At 43.2% G+C, this 24518-nt stretch overlaps 2 protein-coding genes across 2 annotated transcripts in view; both read left to right on the forward strand.

Annotated features, from left to right (window-relative positions):
- On the forward strand, positions 1–11474 carry LOC143297081 (uncharacterized). Its single transcript, XM_076609253.1, has 11 exons — positions 1–789; positions 1413–1776; positions 2256–2325; positions 3941–4238; positions 4835–5090; positions 5599–5731; positions 7982–8200; positions 9288–9381; positions 9825–9847; positions 10224–10396; positions 11461–11474. The coding sequence occupies exons 1-11, from the start codon at positions 82–84 to the stop codon at positions 11472–11474; spliced, it is 2352 nt and encodes a 783-aa protein (XP_076465368.1). The 5' UTR covers positions 1–81.
- LOC143297334 (uncharacterized) overlaps positions 10270–24518 on the forward strand; it is a 20854-nt gene continuing 6605 nt past the window's right edge. Inside the window, exons 1-10 of the mRNA XM_076609626.1 lie at positions 10270–10396; positions 11895–12044; positions 12707–12819; positions 14835–14931; positions 16117–16199; positions 17147–17359; positions 19155–19254; positions 20009–20081; positions 21470–21586; positions 22534–22680. Of these exons, the coding sequence (XP_076465741.1) occupies positions 12015–12044; positions 12707–12819; positions 14835–14931; positions 16117–16199; positions 17147–17359; positions 19155–19254; positions 20009–20081; positions 21470–21586; positions 22534–22680 (973 nt within the window). The 5' untranslated portion in view covers positions 10270–10396; positions 11895–12014. The remainder of the gene's footprint in view (positions 10397–11894; positions 12045–12706; positions 12820–14834; positions 14932–16116; positions 16200–17146; positions 17360–19154; positions 19255–20008; positions 20082–21469; positions 21587–22533; positions 22681–24518) is intronic.

A 24518-nucleotide genomic window follows, 5' to 3' on the forward strand; every position in this document is an offset into this window, starting at 1 on the left:
CCAAAAACACAGCGTCGAAATCGTGTCTTTTACACTTCATGTTTCGAAGCAGATCAAAGTGAGACGATCTGATAGCAAACCATGTCTGAAGCAGCATCCAACACTCAGGCTGTGTTCCTGATCGATCTTTCAGTTTGTCGAAGCAGAGGAACGAAATGGGAAGAAGCAATCTCTCTGTGCGTGTTTCGCGTGTTGAGTTTCCTCAACAGTCAGCTGGACACGGTCAACAAAAACAAAACCAAATCATTGCGGTGGGGATTCAAATTGTTTGACATTGACGAAAAGATTGGGAAACTGGAATCAAGAGCGTCTGGCTTTCAAGATTTTAAGTTAAAAACATTTCAAGAATTCGAAACAAATTTGAAGAAATCCTTACAACTTCTCCAATTGACGGACATCACTGTCAGAGTGGAAAATGATCAGGATCAGACGAAAAAAAAGGGATTCTTGTTATCGTCACACCCATCCTCTTGTCTGTTAAAACGTTTAACAGAAACTGTGCATGATTTCCCATGGGAAATGCCTGATGTTGGTTCACCAGTGAAAGGCAGGAAAAAACATGGCCAGTTTGAAACCGCACAACAGTCCAACTATGTCTTTCTCATCAGCAGAGTTCCCTGTGACAAAAAGACTCTGCGGCATTACTGCAATAAGGTGGTCATGGACAAGACTGTGTTTGTTGATGCGGTCATGCCACAACAGCTGCGGAAACAATTTTATGAACAGCGTAAAATCCGGCTGCACTGGATTGACACAGGACGTTACCGAATTTTGAACGAGGCAGATCCTGTGAGTATGATGATGTAGACATCATAAACATTGTGACTTATTTTTCTTTATAGTTCCATTATAATCTTAGTTATTGTTTTTTTCATTAGTCGAAAGACTCCTCTGGCTTAACTGTTAACAGTGTTCTTTCATATAAAAATTAGAAAACAAAAAATCAGTTGTATTACTTACTAAGTAAGAGTAAGACATTTAATTCAGATGACAATTACATAGTTGTGAATTTTTAAAAACAAAAAAAGAAAAAAGATTATGACATTGACGAAGAATACTCTACGGTAAAGTAGAACAATAATACTATTAATAGTTACTAGTCAGTCGTGACTGACTGTAACCATCAGGACAGCAGAGGAGGCAGCTGCTGTCCCAACTATCTGGGCTAGAATTTTATTACAGTGGAGAGTGTCTTGCCCAAGTTACATCATCTTCACCTTCTTGGCAAAGAGAGTTTTTAATAGTACTGCTACTAGTATCAGCATCACTATAGTATCAGGCAATCTTTGGGTACTACTGCTATTATCAGTATCACCATAGTAATTTAGTATCAGGCAAACTTTGTAAAAAAAAAAAAAAGAAGAAGAAAAAAGATTGGATGCATTTTGGGTACCGTGCAATGCATGTTGAAGGTGGTGGCGGACAAGAAGAGCTATGAGATGGTGCGGCAGTCCCTGAGGACAGTGGGGGCGCTGCTGATCCCCTTCCACTCCCTGGTCACACATCTCTCCACCACCACCCACGCCCACCACCGCCCCTCTTCCTCAGGTGACGCTGAGATGTTGGAGGAGGGTCTGAGTGGCCAGGACAGTGTGACGGTCCTGCTGTCTTCCTTCGCCTGCATGTCGGTGTGTAGTGCTGTGCTGCCTTGCTGCCATAGGGGGAAGGGTGCGGTGCCCAGCAGTCTGACAGGGTCTGCAGCTTCCTCCTCCTTGTCCTCCTCCACTGCCGCCACCACTGCCACTTTGCTCTTTGAGCAGCTGGGTGATGTAGAAGGTGTGAACATTTTGTTTCATTGATTTGTACTGGTATTGTGGTAATTGTGCTCATAGCATTTGCAGTAAAACTGATGGCTTTATTTTGATATGAAAAGCTTCCCAGTTACTTCTTTTTCTTTTCCATCACTTGCTAAAATTAGATAACTCATCATTTCAAAGTAACTGATAAAAAAATATATATATATATGTGACACATGGAACTTCTTCAGTTCTTGTGTAAATTTTAGTTTTGAAATTCTGATGGAAAAAAAAGAGTGAAGAGTATTCACAAAGGTTTTCTTCCCAGTTGACTGTGTGACATTTGTGTGTTGTGTCTGGTATCAAATGACCACTGGCAGAATTCTAATGAATATTATATGATATATTGTGGGATTCCAGCTGATTACAAAACATTGTACTGTTGGAACAGTTTACTGGCAATGTGAATGTATGTTGTTGGACAAAAACAGATGGAACCAAAAATGATGATTGTCTCAGGTTCAGAGGGAGACAAAAGCAGGACTGTGAGCTTGAAGCTGGTCCCCATAACAAAGACATTTGCGAGAAAGTGGGTGCTTTTTCAATTTTGTGATAAGATTCATTGAACCTTACTCATGTTTGAGCTCTAGAAGAACCACAGTACCAGAAATACTGTGGCCACAATGCTTGTTCTATATATCTCTGTTTAAAAATAAAAAAAAGTTTTCACTTTGTGAGTATGTTACTGGTTTTAAGAAATAATGTAAATTATTACCAACTTTATAAATATGAATCAGATTTAAGGTTGATAAAACACATATTTGTATAAGTGTTTCCAGTTAATGGACATGTTTACATGGAAATAAGATGTATGTATTATACATGATGAGGATGACTTGCATGTAGTGTAATCGATATTAGTGCTTGTTTGTATGCCAGGTTTGCAGCTACTTTTATCACAGTTCTTGCAGAAAATGTTTTCCAATGCAATACAAACCCACCAGAGGGAATTGCTGTGAGAGAAATGTGGTGATAGGCTTTGGGGTGATGTTTTTGTGGATGTCTATATGTGTATGTACATGTACATATGTCATATGAATGTTGAGGTGATGTTTTAAATGGATATGTAACTGTAAGTGTAGCCTGTAGGGGTGATGTTTTTGTGGACATAATGTATGTGTGCATACATGTATGAGTTATATGATGGCCCAGTGTGGTCAGTTGGGCTCTGACTCCAGGTCCAAGCCAGAGTAAAAAACAAACAAACTGAAATTGAATGGATATGCAAGCAGCTGTGCATAGAATGATATCGACTGTACAGTGTACTGTATACATTAACCTCTTGACTACTGCTGATGAGTTTGCTCCTCAGTGAATGGCTGTCACCACTCTGAAAATCGATAAAACACAGTTTAATTACACATACTTAACCGTGACCCAGCTAGTGCAGACTCCGGCAGGGGTCTGACATTCCTGCCTGTGCAAACTGCTATCCGAACACAGCTTGCAGGTCAGGATGTATGTCACTACTATGTATTTTAGGCTTCCTTCTCAAGGGATTGCATTACTTTTCTTCAGCAAAATCAGACACCATCAAAAAGCACACAAATGTAAAATTTAACTGCACTCAAAGCTTGTGTATGGCTGACCTTTTCACAAAGGTTCAGCAGGCAAGGGGTTAAGACATTGACAGTCCTCACTCCACATGACTTCAAGGAGACAGCAGTCTCCTCATCCCCACTGCCTTTTTTCTTTCCAGTGTTCCTCCATAAAAATACAACAGTATTACAATACTGCCTCGCTCAGTCACCGCATTTTATTTTTTATCTTTAGGATAATTCTGCATAGATTTTGAAATCCTCTTCTTCAAGTGTTTTAGACACACACACACACACACACACACACACACACACACATGCACACACACACACACAGAACAAATACATATGGATCCACAGAATACAGATCTATATTATATACAATGTAGTGTCTAGTTAAGTATGCAGAGACTGCTTGAATGAAGTAGTGTTTTTAGAGTTGATGTAAAGCATGCGAGTGAGGGAATCTGATGCACTGAGAGATGATGAAAAGCATGTGACTGAGGGACTGTGATGTACTGAGAAAGGCAGTGAACTCCAGGTTTGTACAGCTGTATTATATCACACTCACAGACTGATGGAGAGCTGATGACTTTTTTGCCACAGGCCACAGCCGGTGACTGACCCACAAGAGGTGGAGGTGAAAACCAGCGATGGCGGTGACGGTGCCTGTGTTCTGGTGGTGCCCCCAGGACCAGGCCCAGCCCCCCACCCGTTGCGTGCCCCCCCCTCCTCTGCCCCTCGTCTGCAGATGCGTGGTCGCATGGAGAGGTGGGAGGTGCGGACGCTGGGGGGGAACCTGGGGCAGCACTTTCTGTGCCTGGCGGCCGACAGTGTGTCTGAGGATCAGCGCCGGGATTTCCTGTCTCTGCTACGTGCCCTCTCTTCCCTTCAGCAGACTCTGGTAACTCCTTGGGTTCTATGCATATGCATACATGTCAGAGATTTTTTGGTGATTTTGTTGTTGTTGTTGTTGTTTTGGCTTTGTCAGTTTCATGCACGTGAAATGGACATTGAATAAGACCCTTTTTTTTTTCTTTTTTTTTTTTTACAGTCATGGAAGTCTGGAAAAGTCTTGGTGGGGGGTGGGGGTGGGAGGGGGGGAATGAGAGAACTATTTCCAGCACTGGAGGAAAAGTCTTGGAAAAATTTTTTTTGCTCCTTCAGGGTATGGAAAAGTCTTGCAATTTTAATGAAACCCTTGACTAGTACCATTCAACAAAGAGTTTAATGCATTTAGAACATAATGGGAATAAAAAGTGATAAAAATTTAACTTCTGCCAATCTCGTTCTTCAGATTTGATCTTATGGAAAGATACATGAAGGGGTGCAGGCATTAACAGGTCTGCACAACTGTTGACCTAAGTTATCAAACCCAGGACCCACAGATAGAAGGTCCAAGGCTTTAACCACTTGACTTTTGCACCCATCAACCGCTGTCATTGTTGTTGTTCTGTAACCCATTGTTTTTCTAACCTTTTTTTCCCCCTTTCTGACCAGATATTGTCAGTGTCACTGGACAAGGAGACCTGCCCTTATCTGGCCGTTCTGGAATCCTCGTCAGGCAGCAGTGCCCACCTGTGCTACCTGTCGTTAGGGATGACCCTGCAGGTGGAGAAAAAGCTGACCCTGAAAGGTGTGACCTCAGGAGAAGGAGTCAAGGAGAGGTCAGGGTCAGGGATTTGTGTGGAGCAGTTCAGAAAGCAGGTGACCTCCACCCTCTCTTCACGTCACCCTCAGAGTAGTGAACATCAAAGTGAGTTTCAGTCTCCCAAGGAGGCGTTACAGCATTTGGATAAATCCACTCATGCTACACCACATCTGCTAGTTTAACACCTGACCACCAGCATGACTCTGTGTGCTAATCAGGCCTTGAGTGCATGGGCATATTTTTGTGTACCTATCAGTGTGGATAGATTCTTTTTTGTGTGCAGAGTTGTGTATTCTCTGTGCAGCTTAATTTGTTCTTTTTGTCTATTATTTATGTTAATGTTATTGTTGTAACATAGTGTGCATGTATTTACATTAAAAAAAAAATTTTCCACTGTGGTTCTTGTTGTTTTGGTTTTTTTTACATCCCTTCATTAGTTTATAGATTTTCTTTACAAGGGTAGGATGAAAACAGGTTAATATGTGCTTAGTCCTTTTCCCTCAATAAAAAAAAAGTTTCTATTTTGATTTCCAATTTCTAATCAACTCTGCCATGGCTCCTCACTGCATTTATCTATACACTGTTGTTATCACTGTCATGATTACTGTTGCAGGTGTGGCAGGGGGGGAGGGGACCAGAGGTGGGGGCAGTGAGGGGGGCCGGTTGTGGACAGGAGTGTTGAACCCCTGGCACATGGCGGGCAGCGTACCCCAGATCCAGTCGGCGCTGGACACCCTCACAGACAGGTCAGTTCACTTCCCTGGCTGCTTCAGTGAAAAGTGGATGGATACAACAGCATCCCTGCCACAAAAGGACTGACCCATGCTGAATGCTGACTAGGCGGCAACAAGAGTCAGTCAGTGTTCAGACTCAGGACAGGCCGTTTTGTGCGAAGTTTGAGGATTTGTAAAACCAGATCTTTTATCAGTTAGCAAAAGTTTGAGGGTTTAAAGAACCATATCTTTATCAGCTTTCGAACATTTGAGGGTTTATAAAACCAGATCTTTGTCAGTTACCAAATGTTTGAGGATTTAAGGAACCATATCTTTATCAGCTTCCAAACATTTGAGGGTTTATAAAACCAGATCTTTGTCCATTGCCAAAACGAGTGGGATTGAGAATCATCAAGCATGAGATTTTTCCGACTATTGTCAGATTTCCAACCGAAAATTGGCTCCAGAGGTCATTTTTGAGATTCGCGTAAATCCGTTGAGAAAATCGGAGGGTGTGTGTGTGGGGGGGGGGGGACCCAGGAAGGTTGCACGAACGTTGTCCGACCGATCAACAAGACAGACCCACAGCTTTTGCTAAAATACCCCATGTTTGGATAAGAGAACCAATTGAGAATAAGTGTTCCGTTGCTCCTCTGTCATCATTCAGCTTATCCGTATTCGGTCAGGATTACAAAACTCACTCGTGGGCTTCACGACTTGCAAAGATACTTGATTTCATCGATCATCTTCAGTCATTGACAAAATGAGAAAACTCACAAAGGATTAAAGGATTTTTGCAGCAGAGATCGATAAAGGAGTGAATAATAAGTGGAACTGGGTCTGGCAAGATGAGATCGTGAAAACAGAATTGAAGAACAAAAAAAAAAAAACTTTACGGGTAGGCGACGCCATTGACACCACAGGAAAGGCCAAGTGCGTTTGGTGTCAGATTGTATGGGTGTAGCTCTTCAGACTAGGCATGGAAATTTGTTTTCAGATTTTGCATTAAAAACAGAGCGTCCATTTTCTAGAAGAAAAAAAAAGAAAAAGCCAACGGGCCATTACCGATGATCTGTCAAAAATGAAAACGGAATGCTCTTTCGAAAGCGTCTGTTGTTGACCCCTTGAGAGGCGATCCAGTGACTTTTTTTTTTTTTTTTTTTTTTTTGCTGCCCCATCATCTGCACCGTTTCAGTGGCATTACTCCCACGCCGCTCATATAGATTCCCCAATACACGGCCACACCCGGGTTCGTCCGTCGCAGTTCCAGCGTCAGCAGTCCACAGGGAGCCATCGATGTTAGGTTCGCCAGGAGGCCACACACCAGAGGAGACCCTGCACTGCTGCTGAGTCACTTTGGTGGTGTTCAGTGGTGCCTGTTCTGTTTTAACGTACTTAGGACACCACCTACTAAGTGTATCTCACTACCTCTTTCCTGCTTCCCACTCCTCCACACATACACACTCACTCACTCACTCACTCACTCACTCACACAAAGAGTTTAACATACAGAGAGTTGTATTTAAAGCAGTGCACATACATGAACTTTAACTCTTTCCTCCCATGTCCCGCCCGACCCCTGTTTCTCAATCTCTGTCTGTCTGTCTCTCTTTCTCACATACACACAGAGAGTTGCATTGAAAACACACACACACACACACACACACACACACACGAGACATGATTTTGAAAATCATGCCCCCAAGGTTAACTTTAAAGGTTTGGAAGCAAAAACAGTTGGACTGATTTTTTGTCTTCTGTGGGTTGGAATACCTCAGCAGCACTGGTGGCCCGCAAGTGCAGATTTTATGGTTTGAAATTGAGAAAAACCTTCAGCTTCAGGGGGTTCGCCCCCAGACCCCCACAAAGGGCATTTCCCCATGGACTTCCCACTGGGGGCCTTCTGCGGCCCCCACCTTTCAGTCTCAATCACGATTTCCCAGTATCATGCCTGATCATGCAGTAAACAAGTACAGTGACATTTGCTCTTTGTCTTATATAAGTGTAAGACACAGTCAGTGGTACTCAGCACTTCACTCTGGCTTAGATATTTGGTAAGATAACAGATTGCTGAAGCTTTCTCCAAATTTCGCAATTTGGGGAATTTTGTTTTCCATCTAGTCCATGCATGTATCCTGTGCCATACCGGCGTGTGGGTGTTAACAGGTGTCTTTGACAGGTGTCTGTAACTATGTGTGTAAAGGGTGTGTAGAGCTCTGTGTGTTGTCATGTGTACAGTCACATGACAGATATTGACGTGTGTGTGTGTGTGTGTGTGTGCAGGGTTCAGCCAGTGAGTGACCTGTCAGAGGCCACCAAGCAAATGCTGCGCGATCTGAAGCAGGCTTACCGCCGTGAGAACCAGCCCCCCTTCTTCCTCCACCCCTCCCAGCAGAGCACACCCCTCTTCCCCTCCTCCTCCTCCTCTGCTTTCCTCCCCCTGAACAGGTCAGGTTCTGCCGACCGCTCCACGTCTTCCCTGGACAGCAGTGCTGAACGCAGGTCAGGACCTTCCTCCTTCCATGCTCGTCTGATTTGTATCCCCTCTATCACGACAGGGTCCTGTGGTCAGCGTTCTTTCTCATTTCATGGCACAGCTGTCTGGAACCAGCTCTGTCTGTGTAGATCAGGAACTCTTTTTCGTCTTCCCCTTCATTCAAGTCTTGCCTGAAGACCAACTTTTTGAAACTAATGTAGAACACCACAATGTCATTCCGTTGTTTTTATTGTTCACTTCCTGTTTGTGTGTAATGATGCACACCAACATGTGAGCTTGTGGTGTTTTAAAAAAAAAACAAAAACAAAGTTGCACATACCTATCTCCAGGAGTGGCAAACAGGAAAGCATCCTACAAGGATAGTATATGACAAAGTAAGGTATTTGGTATGTATCCTGTGTTTCTAGGAGTGGGAATCAGGAAAGAGACAGTATATATGTTTCTAGGAGTGGAAAACAGGAAAGTGATAGAAAGTGAGTGACAGAGAAATGTGGTATGTGCAGAGATGCCAACTGTAATGATTTCGCTGTATTTTGTTACGCTCGATTGCAGTTTGTTCCGACATTACGCCAACGTCAGAATTGATCGGACGAGTTCATTTTTGAATTGCTATCATGGTCACATGCTTTCCTATCGTAACATTACCCAGACACTCTTGAGCTATCAACCATGAGGCCAGGGCAGTCACTACTAATCTTGGTCTCACTTGATGATGCTCATCTAATCGCGTGCATGTTTACATTGAAACAGCATTCAGTGGGCCCTTCAGCTTAATCATAGCAGGTACACACCATGTTGCAGGTAGGCCCAAATGTTTGTATGCCTTGGAGATAAAATTTATGTTTACTGATGTGGCTTAGAGTCCAGTTGTTACTACCAAATTCAGAATGTTCCTACCAAATTTCCTGATTACAAACACTTGACAGGGGTTGGCATCTCTGTATGTGTGGCATGTCTGCCGGAGGAGTGGGAAGCAGGAAAGAGATAGTGAGATACAGAGGAATGTGTTGTGCATGGCATGTCTGCAGGAGTGGGAAGCAGGAAAGAGATAGTGAGATACAGAGGAATGTGTTGTGCATGGCATGTCTGCAGGAGGAGTGGGAAGCAGGAAAGAGATAGTGAGATAAGAGGAATGTGTTGTGCATGGCATGTCTGCAGGAGGAGTGTGGGAAGCAGGAAAGAGATAGTGAGATACAGAGGAATGTGTTGTGCATGGCATGTCTGCTGGAGGAGTGGGAAGCAGGAAAGAGATAGTGAGATACAGAGGAGTGTGTTGTGCATGGCATGTCTGCTGGAGGAGCGGGAAGCAGGAAAGAGATAGTGAGATACAGAGGAATGTGTTGTGCATGGCATGTCTGCTGGAGGAGTGGGAAGCAGGAAAGAGATAGTGAGATACAGAGGAGTGTGTTGTGCATGGCATGTCTGCTGGAGGAGTGGGAAGCAGGAAAGAGATAGTGAGATACAGAGGAATGTGTTGTGCATGGCATGTCTGCAGGAGGAGTGGGAAGCAGAAAAGAGATAGTGAGATACAGAGGAATGTGTTGTGCATGGCATGTCTGCAGGAGGAGTAGAAAGAAGGAAAGAGATAGTGAGATACAGAGGAATGTGTTGTGCATGGCATGTCTGCAGGAGGAGTGGGAAGCAGGAAAGAGGTAGTGAGATACAGAGGAGTGTGTTGTGCATGGCATGTCTGCAGGAGTGGGAAGCAGGAAAGAGATAGTGAGATACAGAGGAATGTGTTGTGGATGGCATGTCTGCAGGAGGAGTGGGAAGCAGGAAAGAGATAGTGAGATACAGAGGAATGTGTTGTGCATGGCATGTCTGCAGGAGGAGTGGGAAGCAGGAAAGAGATAGTGAGATACAGAGGAATGTGTTGTGCATGGCATGTCTGCCGGAGGAGTGGGAAGCAGGAAAGAGATAGTGAGATACAGAGGAATGTGTTGTGCATGGCATGTCTGCCGGAGGAGTGGGAAGCAGGAAAGAGATAGTGAGATACAGAGGAATGTGTTGTGCATGGCATATCTGCAGGAGGAGTGGGAAGCAGGACAGCATCCTGACGCGAGGCCGGCTGATGGTGATCCAGGCCACACAGCGCCGGACCTCCTCCACCTCGGGGCTGGATGAGGTGGATGGAGACTTCCTGCCCCCCGCCGCACCCCTACCCCCTCCCCCTCCTCCCAGACCCAGCATCACGCAGGCTGGTGGGTTGTTGTTGGCTAGTCTGTCCTTGTGGCTCTGAGTGTGTGTGTGTGTGTGTGTGTGTGTCTGTGTGTGAGTGTATCTCTGTGTGTTTGTGTATATGTGTGTGTGTGAGTGAGTGAGTGAGTGAGTCTATATGTGTGTGTGTGTGTGTGTATGTGTGTGTGTGTGTGCATGTGTATGCACATGTGCATAGTCTGTATACATGCATACATGTCTGTGTTTGTGTACGGGTGTATTTGTACAATGCATACATATGTGTGTGTGTGTGCGCGCATGCAGGTGCGTGTGTACATGCATGTGTGTCATGTTTGATTTTTGCATTGACCAATTGTTCAGATTTTACATTGAGAACTGGCATGGGTAGAAATGTTTCCATATTATGTGGTTTTCTATATTGACATTTCGTGATTTTTTTTTCCCCATTCTTTTACTTTGTTCTGGTATTAAGATGTGTGTTTCAATTTAAAGCCACAAATATTTTGATATCATAAAAACCTGTCACTCCAACCTATGTTCAAATAATTGATGGTATATGTATGTGTAGTCATTTTCAATGGCAAAAAGGAAGCAGAAATTGACCATTTTTTCTGTCCCGTCAGTGACGATTTGTCATTTTCAGCTGTGAAGAAAAAATCCCATTGTGCCCATATTTGGAATATGATGAATGGTGAATGAACCACTGTTGTCACTTAAACCCAATAGCACTGTAGTGAATGCATCTCCGGTAGTGAGAGGAATGAAATGTGAGTAGCTACTTTCGTTTTCTCCGCATAGGCGGATAGTAGTTTGCACAGGACAGGAATCAGACCCCTGCCGGAGTCTGCACTAGTGGGTCACTGTAAGTATGTTACTTAAATATAATTTTAGGAAGAAAATTTCCTTTTGCTGTGTTCATTAGGGGACAGCACTTTTCACATTCTGCAAAAGGTTTCTCTGTATCAGTTGTGAGATTGAAGAAAGTAGAGTGTGTGAGGGTTCCCCTAACCCAGGCTGTGAGGGAGGAAAGAACTGTATGTGTGTGTTCCCCTAAAAGAACATTGTGTAAGCATTCTCCAAACCCCAGGCTGTGACAGCTGAGAAAACAGTGTGTGAGTGTTCCCCTAACCCCAGCTGTGAGGGCAGAAAGAACAACTGTATGTGTTTTCCCCTAAAAGAACAGTGTGTAAGCATTCTCAAACCCAAGGCTGTGATGGCTGAGAAAACAGTGTGTGAGTGTTCCCCTAACCCAGGCTGTGAAGACAAAAGATTAGTGTCTGTGCATTCCCCTACCACTAGCTTTGAGAACAAAAGAACAGTATCGATGTGTTCCCCTAAAAGAACAGTATTTGTGTTCGCCTAAAAGAACAGTGTGTGTGTGTGTTCCCCCAGAAGAACAGTGTGTGCATGTTCCCCGAAAAGAACAGTGTGTGTGTTCCCCTAACTATAGACTGAGAACAAAAGAAAAGTGTGTGTGCTTTCCCCTAACCCCAGCTGTGAGGACAGACTGTGTTGTTCCAGATGTGAAGACGGAGGAGGACCTGACCCAGTTTGTGCAGCAGGAGTACCGCAGGGCCCTGGACGTTGACCTTGACCCAGAGCCCATCGTCCACACCCTCGTGTCCTGCCACTCTCAAGTTCATGACCTCCCACGACCCATCCTGCCCACAGGTGGGTGCAGTGTGAACCATTGATAGCACTCAGGATTTTGAAAGTTGGTCTTTTTCACCTTTCTCCCACAATGTTCAACCTATAGTTGACAAAAAGCAAACACACAAACTACAAAAAAGAACCACAGAAAACAGCCCTTGCAAAATAATTTCTGGTACGAAAAAGTTTTAAAAAAAAGAAAGAAAAAATTTAAACAGATCTAGACTTATTTAAGAGTCTGGAGGTTCTGTCATTTATGGCAGTTTGGATGATAATTTATCACTCAATAATGACAAATGATTCTTTTTCGATAGATGTGTTTCCTGCACTTATCCATTGCTTATTTTCTTTCCATATTTCACTCATGTCTATCTTTTCTTTGTACACCTGTTTCACCTCCTTTTCCTCCTACATCTCCATTAGTTTCACTTCTTAAATCGCAAATGTGGGGTTACATGTCACACACACACACACACGCACACACACCACACCGCACTGCACCACACCACACAACACCATACACACACACACACACACACACACACACACCACCACCACACTACACCACACCACACCACACCACACCACACCACACCATACACATACACACACACACACACATGCACACGCACACACACCCCTCTATGTGAATGAACCGTTCACTGTGTGTGTCACTGTGTCAGAGGGCCACAGGGAAGTTTCTGGAGGAGAAGGTCCTGAAGACACACCAGGAGCTGAGGGAAGCAGTGCCACCACCTGGTCAGCAGGAGGAGGTCAAGGCCCAGAGACTGAAAGAGTGAGTGCCATGTTCAGGTTAAAGGTCAAGGCCGAGAGACTCAAAGAGTGAGTGCCATGTTCAGGTTAAAGGTCAAAGCCGAGAGGCTCAAAGAGTGAGTGACATTCAGGTTAAAGGTCAAGGCCGAGAGACTTAAAGAGTGAGTGACATTCAGGTTAAAGGTCAAGGCCAAGAGACTCAAAGAGTGAGTGTCATGTGAAAGTTAAAGGTTCCTTCATGAAAACATACTTTAACATTCTTTTGAGGATATTTTAATATTTGTGGGGGGGTGTTTTATGGGCTGGTTATTACTTTGCAAAAATCACAAATAAGTGAAAGGGTTAGAGGTCAAAGCAGAGGGACTTAAAGAGTGAGTGTCATGTTAAGGGTAAAGGTCAAGCAGAGAGACTCATAGAGTGAGTGCCAATTGATGGTCCTGTGAGTTTGTGAGAGTATTAAAATCACAGAATAATTATGGAGTGGATAAGCAATGGAAAGAAATAACCTAAAAGTTGAAAGGTTTGATAATTTACAAAGTTGAAAGATTTAACTTCTGAGTTGATAAAGTTGAAGTTTTAACTTAAAGCTCATAAAGTAATTGTAAAGAGGAAATAATACTTTTTTCTGGATGAAAAAAAAATTAAGCAAAGTTAAGCGACGTACATTCATCAAAAGATTGCACTGATTCTCTCCCTGTGATTCTGCAGCAAATACCCCAGTTTCTGCTCACCCAGAGCGGTGTGTGTGTGTCTGTGTGATGTGTAGTTTACTGTTACACGATAGACAGCTGTGAATGCTGAAAGAAGTGAGCAATGATGCTAGCAGTGTGTGTGTGTGTGTCTGTGTGAGTGTTAGTGTAGTTTACTGTTACACTATAGACAGCTGTGCTTCCTGAAAGAAGTGAGTGATGATGTTAGCAGTGTGTGTGTGTGTCTGAGTGTAGTTTAGTGTTATAGTAACTTATACTATAGACAGCTGTGATTGCTGAAAGAAGTGAGTGATGACGTTAGCAGTGTGTGTGTGTCTGAGTGTAGTTTAGTGTTATACTATAGACAGCTGTGATTGTTGAAAGAAGTGAGCGATGATGCTAGCGGTGTGTGTCTGTGTCTGTGTGAGTGTTAGTGTAGTTTACTGTTACACTATAGACAGCTGTGCTTCCTGAAAGAAGTGAGTGATGACGTTAGCAGTGTGTGTGTGTCTGAGTGTAGTTTAGTGTTACAGTAACTTATACTATAGACAGCTGTGATTGCTGAAAGAAGTGAGTGATGACGTTAGCAGTGTGTGTGTGTCTGAGTGTAGTTTAGTGTTATACTATAGACAGCTGTGATTGTTGAAAGAAGTGAGCGATGATGCTAGCGGTGTGTGTCTGTGTCTGTGTGAGTGTTAGTGTAGTTTACTGTTACACTATAGACAGCTGTGCTTCCTGAAAGAAGTGAGTGATGATGTTAGCAGTGTGTGTGTGTCTGAGTGTAGTTTAGTGTTACAGTAACTTATACTATAGACAGCTGTGATTGCTGAAAGAAGTGAGTGATGACGTTAGCAGTGTGTGTGTGTCTGAGTGTAGTTTAGTGTTATACTATAGACAGCTGTGATTGTTGAAAGAAGTGAGCGATGATGCTAGCGGTGTGTGTCTGTGTCTGTGTGAGTGTTAGTGTAGTTTACTGTTACACTATAGACAGCTGTGCTTCCTGAAAGAAGTGAGTGATGATGTTAGCAGTGTGTGTGTCTGAGTGTAGTTTAGTGTTATAGTAACTTATACTATAGACAGCTGTGATTGCTGAAAGAAGTGAGTGATGACGTTAGCAGTGTGTGTGTGTCTGAGTGTAGTTTAGTGTTATACTATAGACAGCTGTGATTGTTGAAAGAAGTGAGCGATGATGCTAGCGGTGTGTGTGTCCATGTGAGTGTAGTTTACTGTTACACTATAGCGGTGTGTGGGTGTGTGTGTGTGTGTGAGTGTTAGTGTAGTTTGCTGTTACACTATAGACAGCTGTGATTGCTGAAAGAAGTGAGCTATGACGCTGCCCCTGTTGCAGGTTCCAGCTGCAGGCGTTCCTTCGTCTGGAGCTAGAGTCCCTGTGCAACGGTGTGGAGCAGATTGACCCTGCAGAGCGAGAGGGGTCACGGGATCAGGTGGGTTTGCAGATTGTGTTGTGTTGTAGATTATGGTGTGTTGTGAATTGTGTTGTGTTGCACATTTTGGTGTGTTGGAGATTGCGTTGTGTTGCAGGAGGAAGGTGGCAGAATGGTTAAGACGCTCAGCTGCCAATACAGAGAGTCCGTGAGGGTGTGGGTTCGAATCCCGCTCTCGCCCTTTCTCCTAAGTTTGACTGGAAAATCAAACTGAGCGTCTAGTCTTTCGGATGAGACGATAAACCGAGGTCCCGTGTGCAGCACGCACTTGGCGCACTGAAAAAGAACCCATGGCAACGAGAGTGTTGTCCTCTGGCGAAATTACGTAAAATGAAATCCACTTTCATAGGTACACAAATATGTAAGCATGCACTCAAGGCCTGACTAAGCGCGTTGGGTTATGCTGCTGGTCAGGCATCTGCTCAACAGATGTGGTGTAGCGTGTATGGATTTGTCCGAACGCAGTGACGCCTCCTTGAGAAACTGAAACTGAAACTGTTGCAGGTTGTAGTGTGTTGCAGATTTTGGTGTGTTGTGTTTTGTTGCAGATTGGTGTGTGTTGCAGATTGTGTTGTGTTGAGGATTGTGGTGTGTGAGTTGTGTTGCAGATTGTGGTGTGTCATGTGTTGCAGATTTTGTTGTGTTGCATATTGTGGTATGTGTTGTGTTGCAGATTGTGGTGTGTGGTGTGTTGCAGATTGTGGTGTGTGTGTTGTGTTGCAGCTTGTGGTGTGTGATGTGTTGCAGATTGTGGTGTGTTGCAGATTATGGTATACGTGTTGTGTTGCAGATTGTGGTGTATTGCAAATTGTTGTGTGTGTATGTGTGTTGCATTGCAAATTGTGTTTTGTTGCAGATTGCGGTATGTGTGTTGTGTTGGAGATTGTAGTGTGTGATGTGTTGCAGATTGTGGTGTATTGCAGATTGTGTTGTGTGTTATGTTGCAGATTGTGGTGTGTTGCAGATTGTGATGTGTTGCAGACTGTAGTGTGTGTTGTGTTGCAGATTGTGATGTGTGTGACGTTGTGTTGAAGATCCTGGTGTGTTGGTTGCAGATTGTGGTGTGTGATGTGTTGCAGATTGTGGTGTGTGATGTGTTGTAGATTATGGTGTGTTGCAGACTGTGGTATGTTGCAGATTGTGGTGTGTGTCATATTGCAGATTGTGGTGTGTGTTGTGTTGCAGATTGTGCAGCTGTTGCGGTCCCTGCTATTTGGTCTGGGCCCTAAACCTGTGCTCACCTTTCTCAACACCACCGTCCTGGACAAGTCAGTGCTCTCTCACTCTTTGGGGCTTCTTTGTGTGTGTGTGTGTGTGTGTGTGTGTGTGTTGAAAAGGAAAATGAACTTAACTCATTGTGTGATGTGTGTGTGTGTGTGTGTTGAAAAGGAAAATGAACTTAACTCATTGAGCCCTGTGCCTGAGCAATTGCACAGGCGTCAACGTTTGTCTCATTAACACGGTTTTCATGTTCCTACTACATATTCATAAACTGCAAAGAAAGAGAAAGAACTTCTACAGTATTTCCAGAAGTTTCCACATGTAATTTGGTGGAAAAGCAGTATATTTTAATGCCCAGTATACTGTGCATGTGTGCCACATAAAAGTGTGCTTGAGTGCATGTGCATATTTGTGAATGTGTGTTCATGTGTTTGTGTTTTTATATTTTTCTATTTTCTAATAAAGGAGAATGAACTGAAATTTCTTTAAAAAATAATCTAATATATTGAGCATGTCTGTGTGCATAAAACTAAAAGTGTGTGTGTGTGTTTGTGTAATTGTGTATATGTGTTTATTTATTTAATGTTTTAATTATCTTTTTTTTTCTCAAGGCCTGACTAAGCGAGCTGAGCTATGCTGCTGGTCAGGCGTCTGCTCAGCAGATGTGGTGTAGCGTATAAGGATTTGTTCAAGGCCAGTGGTGCCTCCTTGAGAAACTGAAACTGATCTGCACAAGAATCAGTGCTATATCAATACTTTCCTCTTCTTCTTCGTCTTCTTCTCCCAGTTCTTCTTTTCCCTTCTCCCTCTTGTTCTTCTCCATTTTCTCTTTTCTCTCTCTCCTCTCTGTTCTTCTTCTTCCTCTGGTCCTCCTCCTCCTCCTCCTCTGTCTTCTTTTTCTACTTCTTCTTCTTCTACTCCTCCTCCTTTTTCTTCTTCTTCCTTTCGTTTTCCATCTTCTGATGGTGATGACAGTAACCCTGTGTGCCCCCAGTTACGGTGAGAGCCTGGCCCCGTTCCTGGTGAGTGTGTACGACGACCTGATGCAGCCCCTGCCCCGCGCCCTGAGGGGGGGCCGGACCCCACAGAGTGACCCTGGCCAGGACCCCCCCTCCCCAGGTGCTCAGTCCTCCCTCGGCGGGGACGACGCCTCCCAGCCCTCCCTGTCCGTCGCCAGCAGTGACCGCTCCGCCACCTCCCCCCGAAGGTCAGTGTGTTTGGTCCGTGCCTTGGGGGTTTGGGTAATGTTTTCTGTGGTACACATGTGGAGTGTTGGCCTTGAAGTAATGCATCAGTGTGATCGCGCTGATTCGAATTATTATTATTATTATTTATTTATTATTGTTTTTTTTTTTTTTTTTTTTTTTTGTACGCTTATTACTATTAGTAGTAGTTCTTTATTTTATGTATTTATCTATTATTTATTTACTTTTTTTTTTCAAGGCCTGTAAGCATGCACCCAAGGCATGACTAAGCGCGTTGAGTTATGCTGCTGGTCAGGCATCTGCTTGGCAGATGTGGTGTAGCGTATATGGATTTGTCCGAACGCAGTGACGCCTCCTTGAGCTACTGAAACTGAAACTGAAACTGATTCGAATCCCATGCTCATCAGTATTTTCTCCGCCCCCAGAACCCCCACTCTACTAGACCATGGGTGGTGTTCTGGATGGTAGTCATTCTGATGAGATGATAAACCAAGGTCCTGTATGCAGCATGCAATTAATGCGTGTAAAATAACCCATAGTAATAAAAGGGTTGTTTCTGGGAAAATTATGTAAAAGAAATCTTTTTTTTTTATTTTTTTACTCAATTGTGTAAACAAGTTTCTTTTTTTTTTTTTCAATGGTGCTATACTTTCCTCTTTTTGTAAACAATATGTTTCTAAAGAAGTTTTGTACTTCATCTTTGCAAACAATGTGTTTTGAATGGTGTCTTGCCTTCCAAACAAATGACTACAGAACGTGCAGCAAAACCACATGCTGCCTCAACACAACAGTAAGCCCTGTCAGCTCCCCGCCCCCCCCCCCCCCCCCCCCAAGCCCCCCACCCCCCCTAAGAAGTACAGTTTGATAGGAAAACAAATACACTTGCTGGCAGATTTTTTTTTTTTTATTTATTTTTTTTTTAATTGGTGGCACCCTCACTGTAGTGACATGGTCACCTGGGGGGGGGGGGGGGGCAGCCGGAATTTCACACAATACAATACAATACAAGAACACTTCATTATCTCTAAAAAGAGATTATGTTGACATAAAAGATCTTTTTTTGAAAGACATTTTGTCCACAGCAAAACACAAGAGTTTCATCATTCAGTGAACAAATTTATCAACAAATACTTGACCACACCACACTACAAGCTTCCACAGAACATTCTATTTAAATCCAAATTACTTTGGGGTGGAGTGCAAGACAAAATTGATGTGCAAGGGAGGTAATTAGTGCAGAGTGAGAAGAAAAAAGAAATGATTCAAAGTTAAACGACTGTTGAGATTGTATCGAATGTTAATACTGACAACAACACCAACAAAAAAAAAAAAAAAATGTCTGTTGCACATTTGAGTGTTTGTGTGTTTATTTCCATTTATTTGCTTAGATATTTAGTTATCAATAATTATTGTTATTATTGACATTGTTTTGTGTTTGTGTTTTTTCTTCATATTATTTTATTTCTTTATCTGTTTGCTAACTTATCTTTATTCCGTTTTGTTATTACTTTTATTTCTTATTTATGTTTCGTTCATTTATTTATTTATCCATTTATTCATTTATTTATCCAATTATTTGTTTATGCTGTTTTGTTTTGTTTTGTTTTTCCTTGAGGCCTAAGCGCATCAGGTTATGCTGCTGGTCAGGCATCTGCTTAGCAGATGTGGTGTAGCATACATAGATTTGTCTGAACGCTGTGACCCCTCCTTGAGTGACTGAACTGAACTGAACTAATCAGTGTGCACCGTTTGACACCTGCATGAAAACAGAGACTGAAAGTTAAGTTTGCCTTGCAGGACTCGCAGCAGCACCCACCCCCACCCTGTCCTTCCTCGTATCAGCAGTCAGCGCCAGATTGAAGTCAAAGTGAAGGCCCCACCCTCCAAGAAACCTAAGGTATTGGGGAATGGTGCTCCAGTGGTGCTGGAGCTGGTGCTGGCACTTTTTGTTGTTGTATATTCCTTGTGTGTAAATTATTACTGTGCTTATTTGATGCAGGCATACATCTTAACTGTGGTTGTTTGTTTTGAGTTGTTTATCAAAGTGTTGATGTTATTTTTTAAGTGTGTGTGTGTGCACTAGCAGGTCTGCACATCTGTTGGATTTGAAATTGGAAATATGTCCAACTTTAACCTACCAGGCGCTGTGAGTAGGAATTGAACCAAGAACTCTCGCATTGAAAGTCCAACCCTTTAACCACTCAGCTGTTGGGCCCATTAGAGTCAAGTGGTTAAAGGGTTAGATGTTGTGTCCCATGTGGTGAAACATAATTTATTCACTGAGCAGGGAGCATCAGCACCACAAAGTTAATTCTTTCACCACAAAGTTTTTGTGTGAAAAACACGCCTTCCGTGAAATATTTCAGACTGGAAGCTCTTGCCAGTCTTGGTCACAGGCTTCAGCTCAAGTGAAAACAACACAGTGGACTTGTTCACGTCAAACATAGTCAGGGGGTGAAGGTTAGTCATTGTTCTGTTGCACAGGAAACTGGCTGCAGCTTTCAGGTTTTGTTACAACATGAAAAATTGTCCTTTTAACATGACTCCATGATGTCGACTAAAGTTGGCAATGGCGGTGGAAGAGCGAATAAGAAGAAGAAAAAGAAGGAAAATTATTTTTTCAAAATGTTGCTGTCTTCTCCATTGTGCAGGAGAGCAAGGGCAAGAAAGGGTCCAAGAGCAAGTCCAGGAGGGAGAAGTCCAAGTCTCCAGCCAAACACAAAGGTACATACACTGTGTCACATTCTTCCTGTACCCAGTCTGAACTGGTGAGGCTGAGTGTGACAGTGCCCTGTGGATGGTAGTCAGAGGTGTTGGAATGAACGCTGGTGTGTTTGGACAGCTGGTATAAGAATTATACCAAAAAAAACATTGGTCATCTTGCTTGACCATTGTGTTTTCAGCTGATTTCAAAGATAATTTCCGTTTTTTTTGGGGGGGGGTGGGGGGGTTTGCTGCCCCATCATCTTCACCGTTTCAGTGGCATTGTTCCCACACCATTCATTCTGAGTCCGCCATACACAGCCACACCCAGGTTTGTCTGTCGCAAATTTCCGATTTTTATTGTGTTCCCGCCATTCATCCATAAGTTGAAATATAACGGCGCACATTGGTCCCAGTTTTTAGTGTGGGCATGTGTGGGTGTATGTGTTTTGCATTGCTTAGAAACATTTTTTCAAACTTTCCTCATCCTTTTTTTTTTTTTTTTAATTATTTTTTTTATACATCATTGGCTTCTTACACCAGCCTTGATGTGAGGTTCATGTTGCTGCTAGCACTTTGTTGCATTGACCCCCCCCCCCCCCCCAGCCCCCAACCATGATTTGTCAGCAGGGGGAATACCTGGTGACACAGTTGTGGTTTGTCATCAGGGGGAATAGCTAGTGACACACTTGTGGTTTGTCATCAGGGGGAATAGCTAGTGACACTTGTGGTTTGTCAGCAGGGGGAATAGCTAATGACACTTGTGGTTTGTCATCCGGGGGAATAGCTAGTGACACACTTGTGGTTTGTCATCAGGGGGAATAGCTAGTGACACACTTGTGGTTTGTCATCAGGGGGGATAGCTAGTGACACACTTGTGGTTTGTCATCAGGGGGAATAGCTAGTGACACACTGTGGTTTGTCATCAGGGGGAATAGCTAGTGACACACTGTGGTTTGTCATCAGGGGGAATAGCTAGTGACACACTTGTGGTTTGTCATCAGGGGGAATAGTTAGTGACACACTTGTGGTTTGTCAGGGGGAATAGCTAGTGACACACTGTGGTTTGTCATCAGGGGGAATAGTTAGTGACACACTTGTGGTTTGTCAGGGGGAACAGCTAGTGACACACTGTCGTTTGTCATCAGGGGGAATAGCTAGTGACACACTGTGGTTTGTCATCAGGGGGAATAGCTAGTTAAACACTTGTGGTTTGTCATCAGGGGGAATAGCTAGTTAAACACTTGTGGTTTGTCATCAGGGGGAATAGCTAGTTACACACTTGTGGTTTGTCATCAGGGGGAATAGCTAGTTAAACACTTGTGGTTTGTCATCAGGGGGAATAGCTAGTTACACACTTGTGGTTTGTCAGGGGGAACAGCTAGTGACACACTGTGGTTTGTGGACAGGGGGGAAGAAGGCCCGACGAAACCTGTTTGACACAGACCTGTGCAAAGAGCCGTCCCCGAAGGATGCTCACAAATCTACCAGGAAGAAACGACCCTCAGGTTCCTCCAAGCATAAACGTAAGGAATAACTTTGCTTTCTTTTTGTGTTTGTGTGTCACTGTGTAATGCTGTATGTGTGTGTGTGTGTGTTATGTTGTATGTATGTGTGTCTCTGTGTGTCTGTGTGGCCTTTGCAGTCAGTAGAGCAGTAGAGGAAAGCAAATGTTGCTTATGTCCTCATTGACCACAGAGGAACCATTTAAGGATGAATACCCATCAGTTCTTGAAACCAGCAGAAGAGAATGCAGAAAGACCAACTCCTCTGTGTCATACTAAGTCCAAGTATAAATCAAATCAAATTAATAATATTGAAAACAACAGAAAAGGGCAGTTCACCCAGCAAGCGATAACACAAATGATGAAGACGATGATGATAATAATTAGTGATCCCATAATCTAGTTGGAAAAATATTGAAAACAGCGTAAAAGGACAAATCACCCAGCAAACGATAACACCAGTGATGACGATGATGATAATGATCAGTGATCCCAAAGTCAAGTTAAAAAATTATTGAAAACAACGCAAAAGGCCAGTTCACCCAGCAAGCAATAACACCAGTGATGATGATGATGATGATAACCGGTGATCCCCCTGAGGGGATGCCAAGGGTCTTTCAGTAAAAATAGCATCCCTGCCTTGTGTACATGGCCTTTTCATGTATGTTTGGTTTGGCTTTGAAGTATTGTTTTTTCCTTTTTTTTTTACAAATTTTTGTAAGCGGAATGGTTGGCATCCTCACCATGGCCTAATCCTAATTTGCCAATAGGAGCTAAATGGTTTGGATAAAGTGCCATGAACTGTGTTTATTTAATATTTTTTTGTGTGTTTGTGTATGTATGTGACAGTTTTATGTTGACGCTGTTGAGCATTTGTATGGTTTGACAGTACTGATATGGCCCTGCGTAGTTGGCTGGACTGTAAGCAGCAGTTAACAGATAACCAGTGATCCCACTGCTGTGTGCAGCGTCCCAGAAAACATTTGTGGCAGAGACGCCCCGCCACCGTCAGCGTGGGCGGGCGTCATGGCAACAGGAGCAGGAAGAAGCGGAGCCGGAGGGCGACTCCGGAGCTCAAGAGGTCAAGGTCATCCACGAGTCGCCCTTCAAAGACAGTGAGTCTCTAGGGTCACCAGCATGAAGTCAACAACGGGGGATGTGAGGGTGGGGGTGGGTGGGAAGAAAATAAGAATGATAACAGGACATTTATATAGGGTGTTCAAACCTGTCAAAGCGCTTAGCCGTGAGATGTCAGTCAGACACACACCATACAAGAACACACACACACACATACACAGACACACACACACTCACACACAACACAGCACAGCATGACACTGAAGAAGACTTTGACAGAATGTCACCCCAACCACCACTGCCTTTCCTTATTCAATGGACTGATGAAGCTTGGACAGTTTGAACAACCACCTCATGCCCACACACAGCTTGGATTGGAAAATTAAAACAGTTGTTTCCCCTTCACTCACAGAAGCTGCTGAAAAGCTAAGGAAGCTGTCTCCAGCCCACAGTTTCCTACGAGCATACTGACAGCATGTGACATTGCACGTTTTAACAAAACGGGGATGTTCTAGTGTTTGTTGGGCATTTGGTTGGAACACTTTCGTGTTCCTTTGTTATGAGAGTGTTAGTGTTCCTTTGTTATGAGAGTGTTAGCGTTCCTTTGTTATGAGAGTGTTAGCATTCCTTTTTTTGGAGAGTGTTCATGTTAACAGTGTACAACTGAGGACAACAGCCAAGTGTTTTTTAGTGTCAAACTTTCAGTCTGAGGTTGCTGGGTTTGAATCATAGTTATGGCGCCTTGTGCATTAAAGAAACCTGTGGATATTTTATTTTTCCGATCTCCCAGGTCAGCATACCTAGTGCCTGAAATCATTTGTGTACATGCAGAAGACCAAATATGCACAGTAAAGATCCCATGATACCTGTCAGCTTTCAGTTGGTTATACAAACAAAAGCTTACCAAGTATGCCCACTCTTAAAACAGTAAGGCTGCCAACATGGTTTAGTAAAAAAAACAAAAAAAAAAAACGGCTGAGCATGTAAAATACCACTGGGACATATGAGTGAACATGAGGGTTGCAACCCATGAATGCACAGAAAGGAAAACAACTCTGACACACATAGATAGTGTCATGCACAGCCGTCAGCACAGCATGTGTGAAAATTCTTTTTGTGATCCCATGTTCTGTAGAGTTCAGTAGTTTTATGTACGCACGCAGAAAACCAAATACATGCATCAGTGGGTTATGGAAACAAGAGCATACCCAGCATGCATATGCCCCCCAAACAAAGTATAGCTGCCAACATGGCAGGGTAAATAATAAAACAGCCATATATATATAAAAGGTTACATGTCTGTGTGAGTATATGTGTGTGTGTGACTGAAACTTGACTGAACGACACAGGAAACGAATGATGAGCACCCAAAGACAGCTGTCAGTCAGCTCTACCCAGGTAGACAGCCCGTTGTGCAAATGACTCTGTGTTTGTAAAGCGCTTAGAGCTTGGATTATTTGATAGTAACATGTGTAATTTTTGTCATGCTGTCAAAGATAGTATTGACCTTATGTTTTGGTTTTATTTAGTAACTTCTGGCGTGACTTTAGTGCAGTGGTGAATAGAAGATGTACAAATCTTTTCAACATGCAGTTTACAAAAAGTCTTGTTATTCTTGGACTGGATCGATGTATACACACTGATGCCACCTTTTACTTTGTCTTATTAGCAAAACAGTATTTGTACCGGTGTAAAATGAACAAAAATAATCATCTTTGAAACGTATTCCTCAGTAAGCTTCAAGCATAGGACAAAACAGAGGAATACATAGCATGAATAAACTCAAGATATTCTGATTTTCAGAACACATGGACAACATATAAGCCTATATTCTTAGAGTAATATCTTTCTTCCTGTCTGCTACCTGAATCATTGT

This window comes from Babylonia areolata, chromosome 22, assembly GCF_041734735.1.
Source record: "Babylonia areolata isolate BAREFJ2019XMU chromosome 22, ASM4173473v1, whole genome shotgun sequence".
NCBI lineage: Eukaryota > Metazoa > Mollusca > Gastropoda > Neogastropoda > Buccinidae > Babylonia > Babylonia areolata.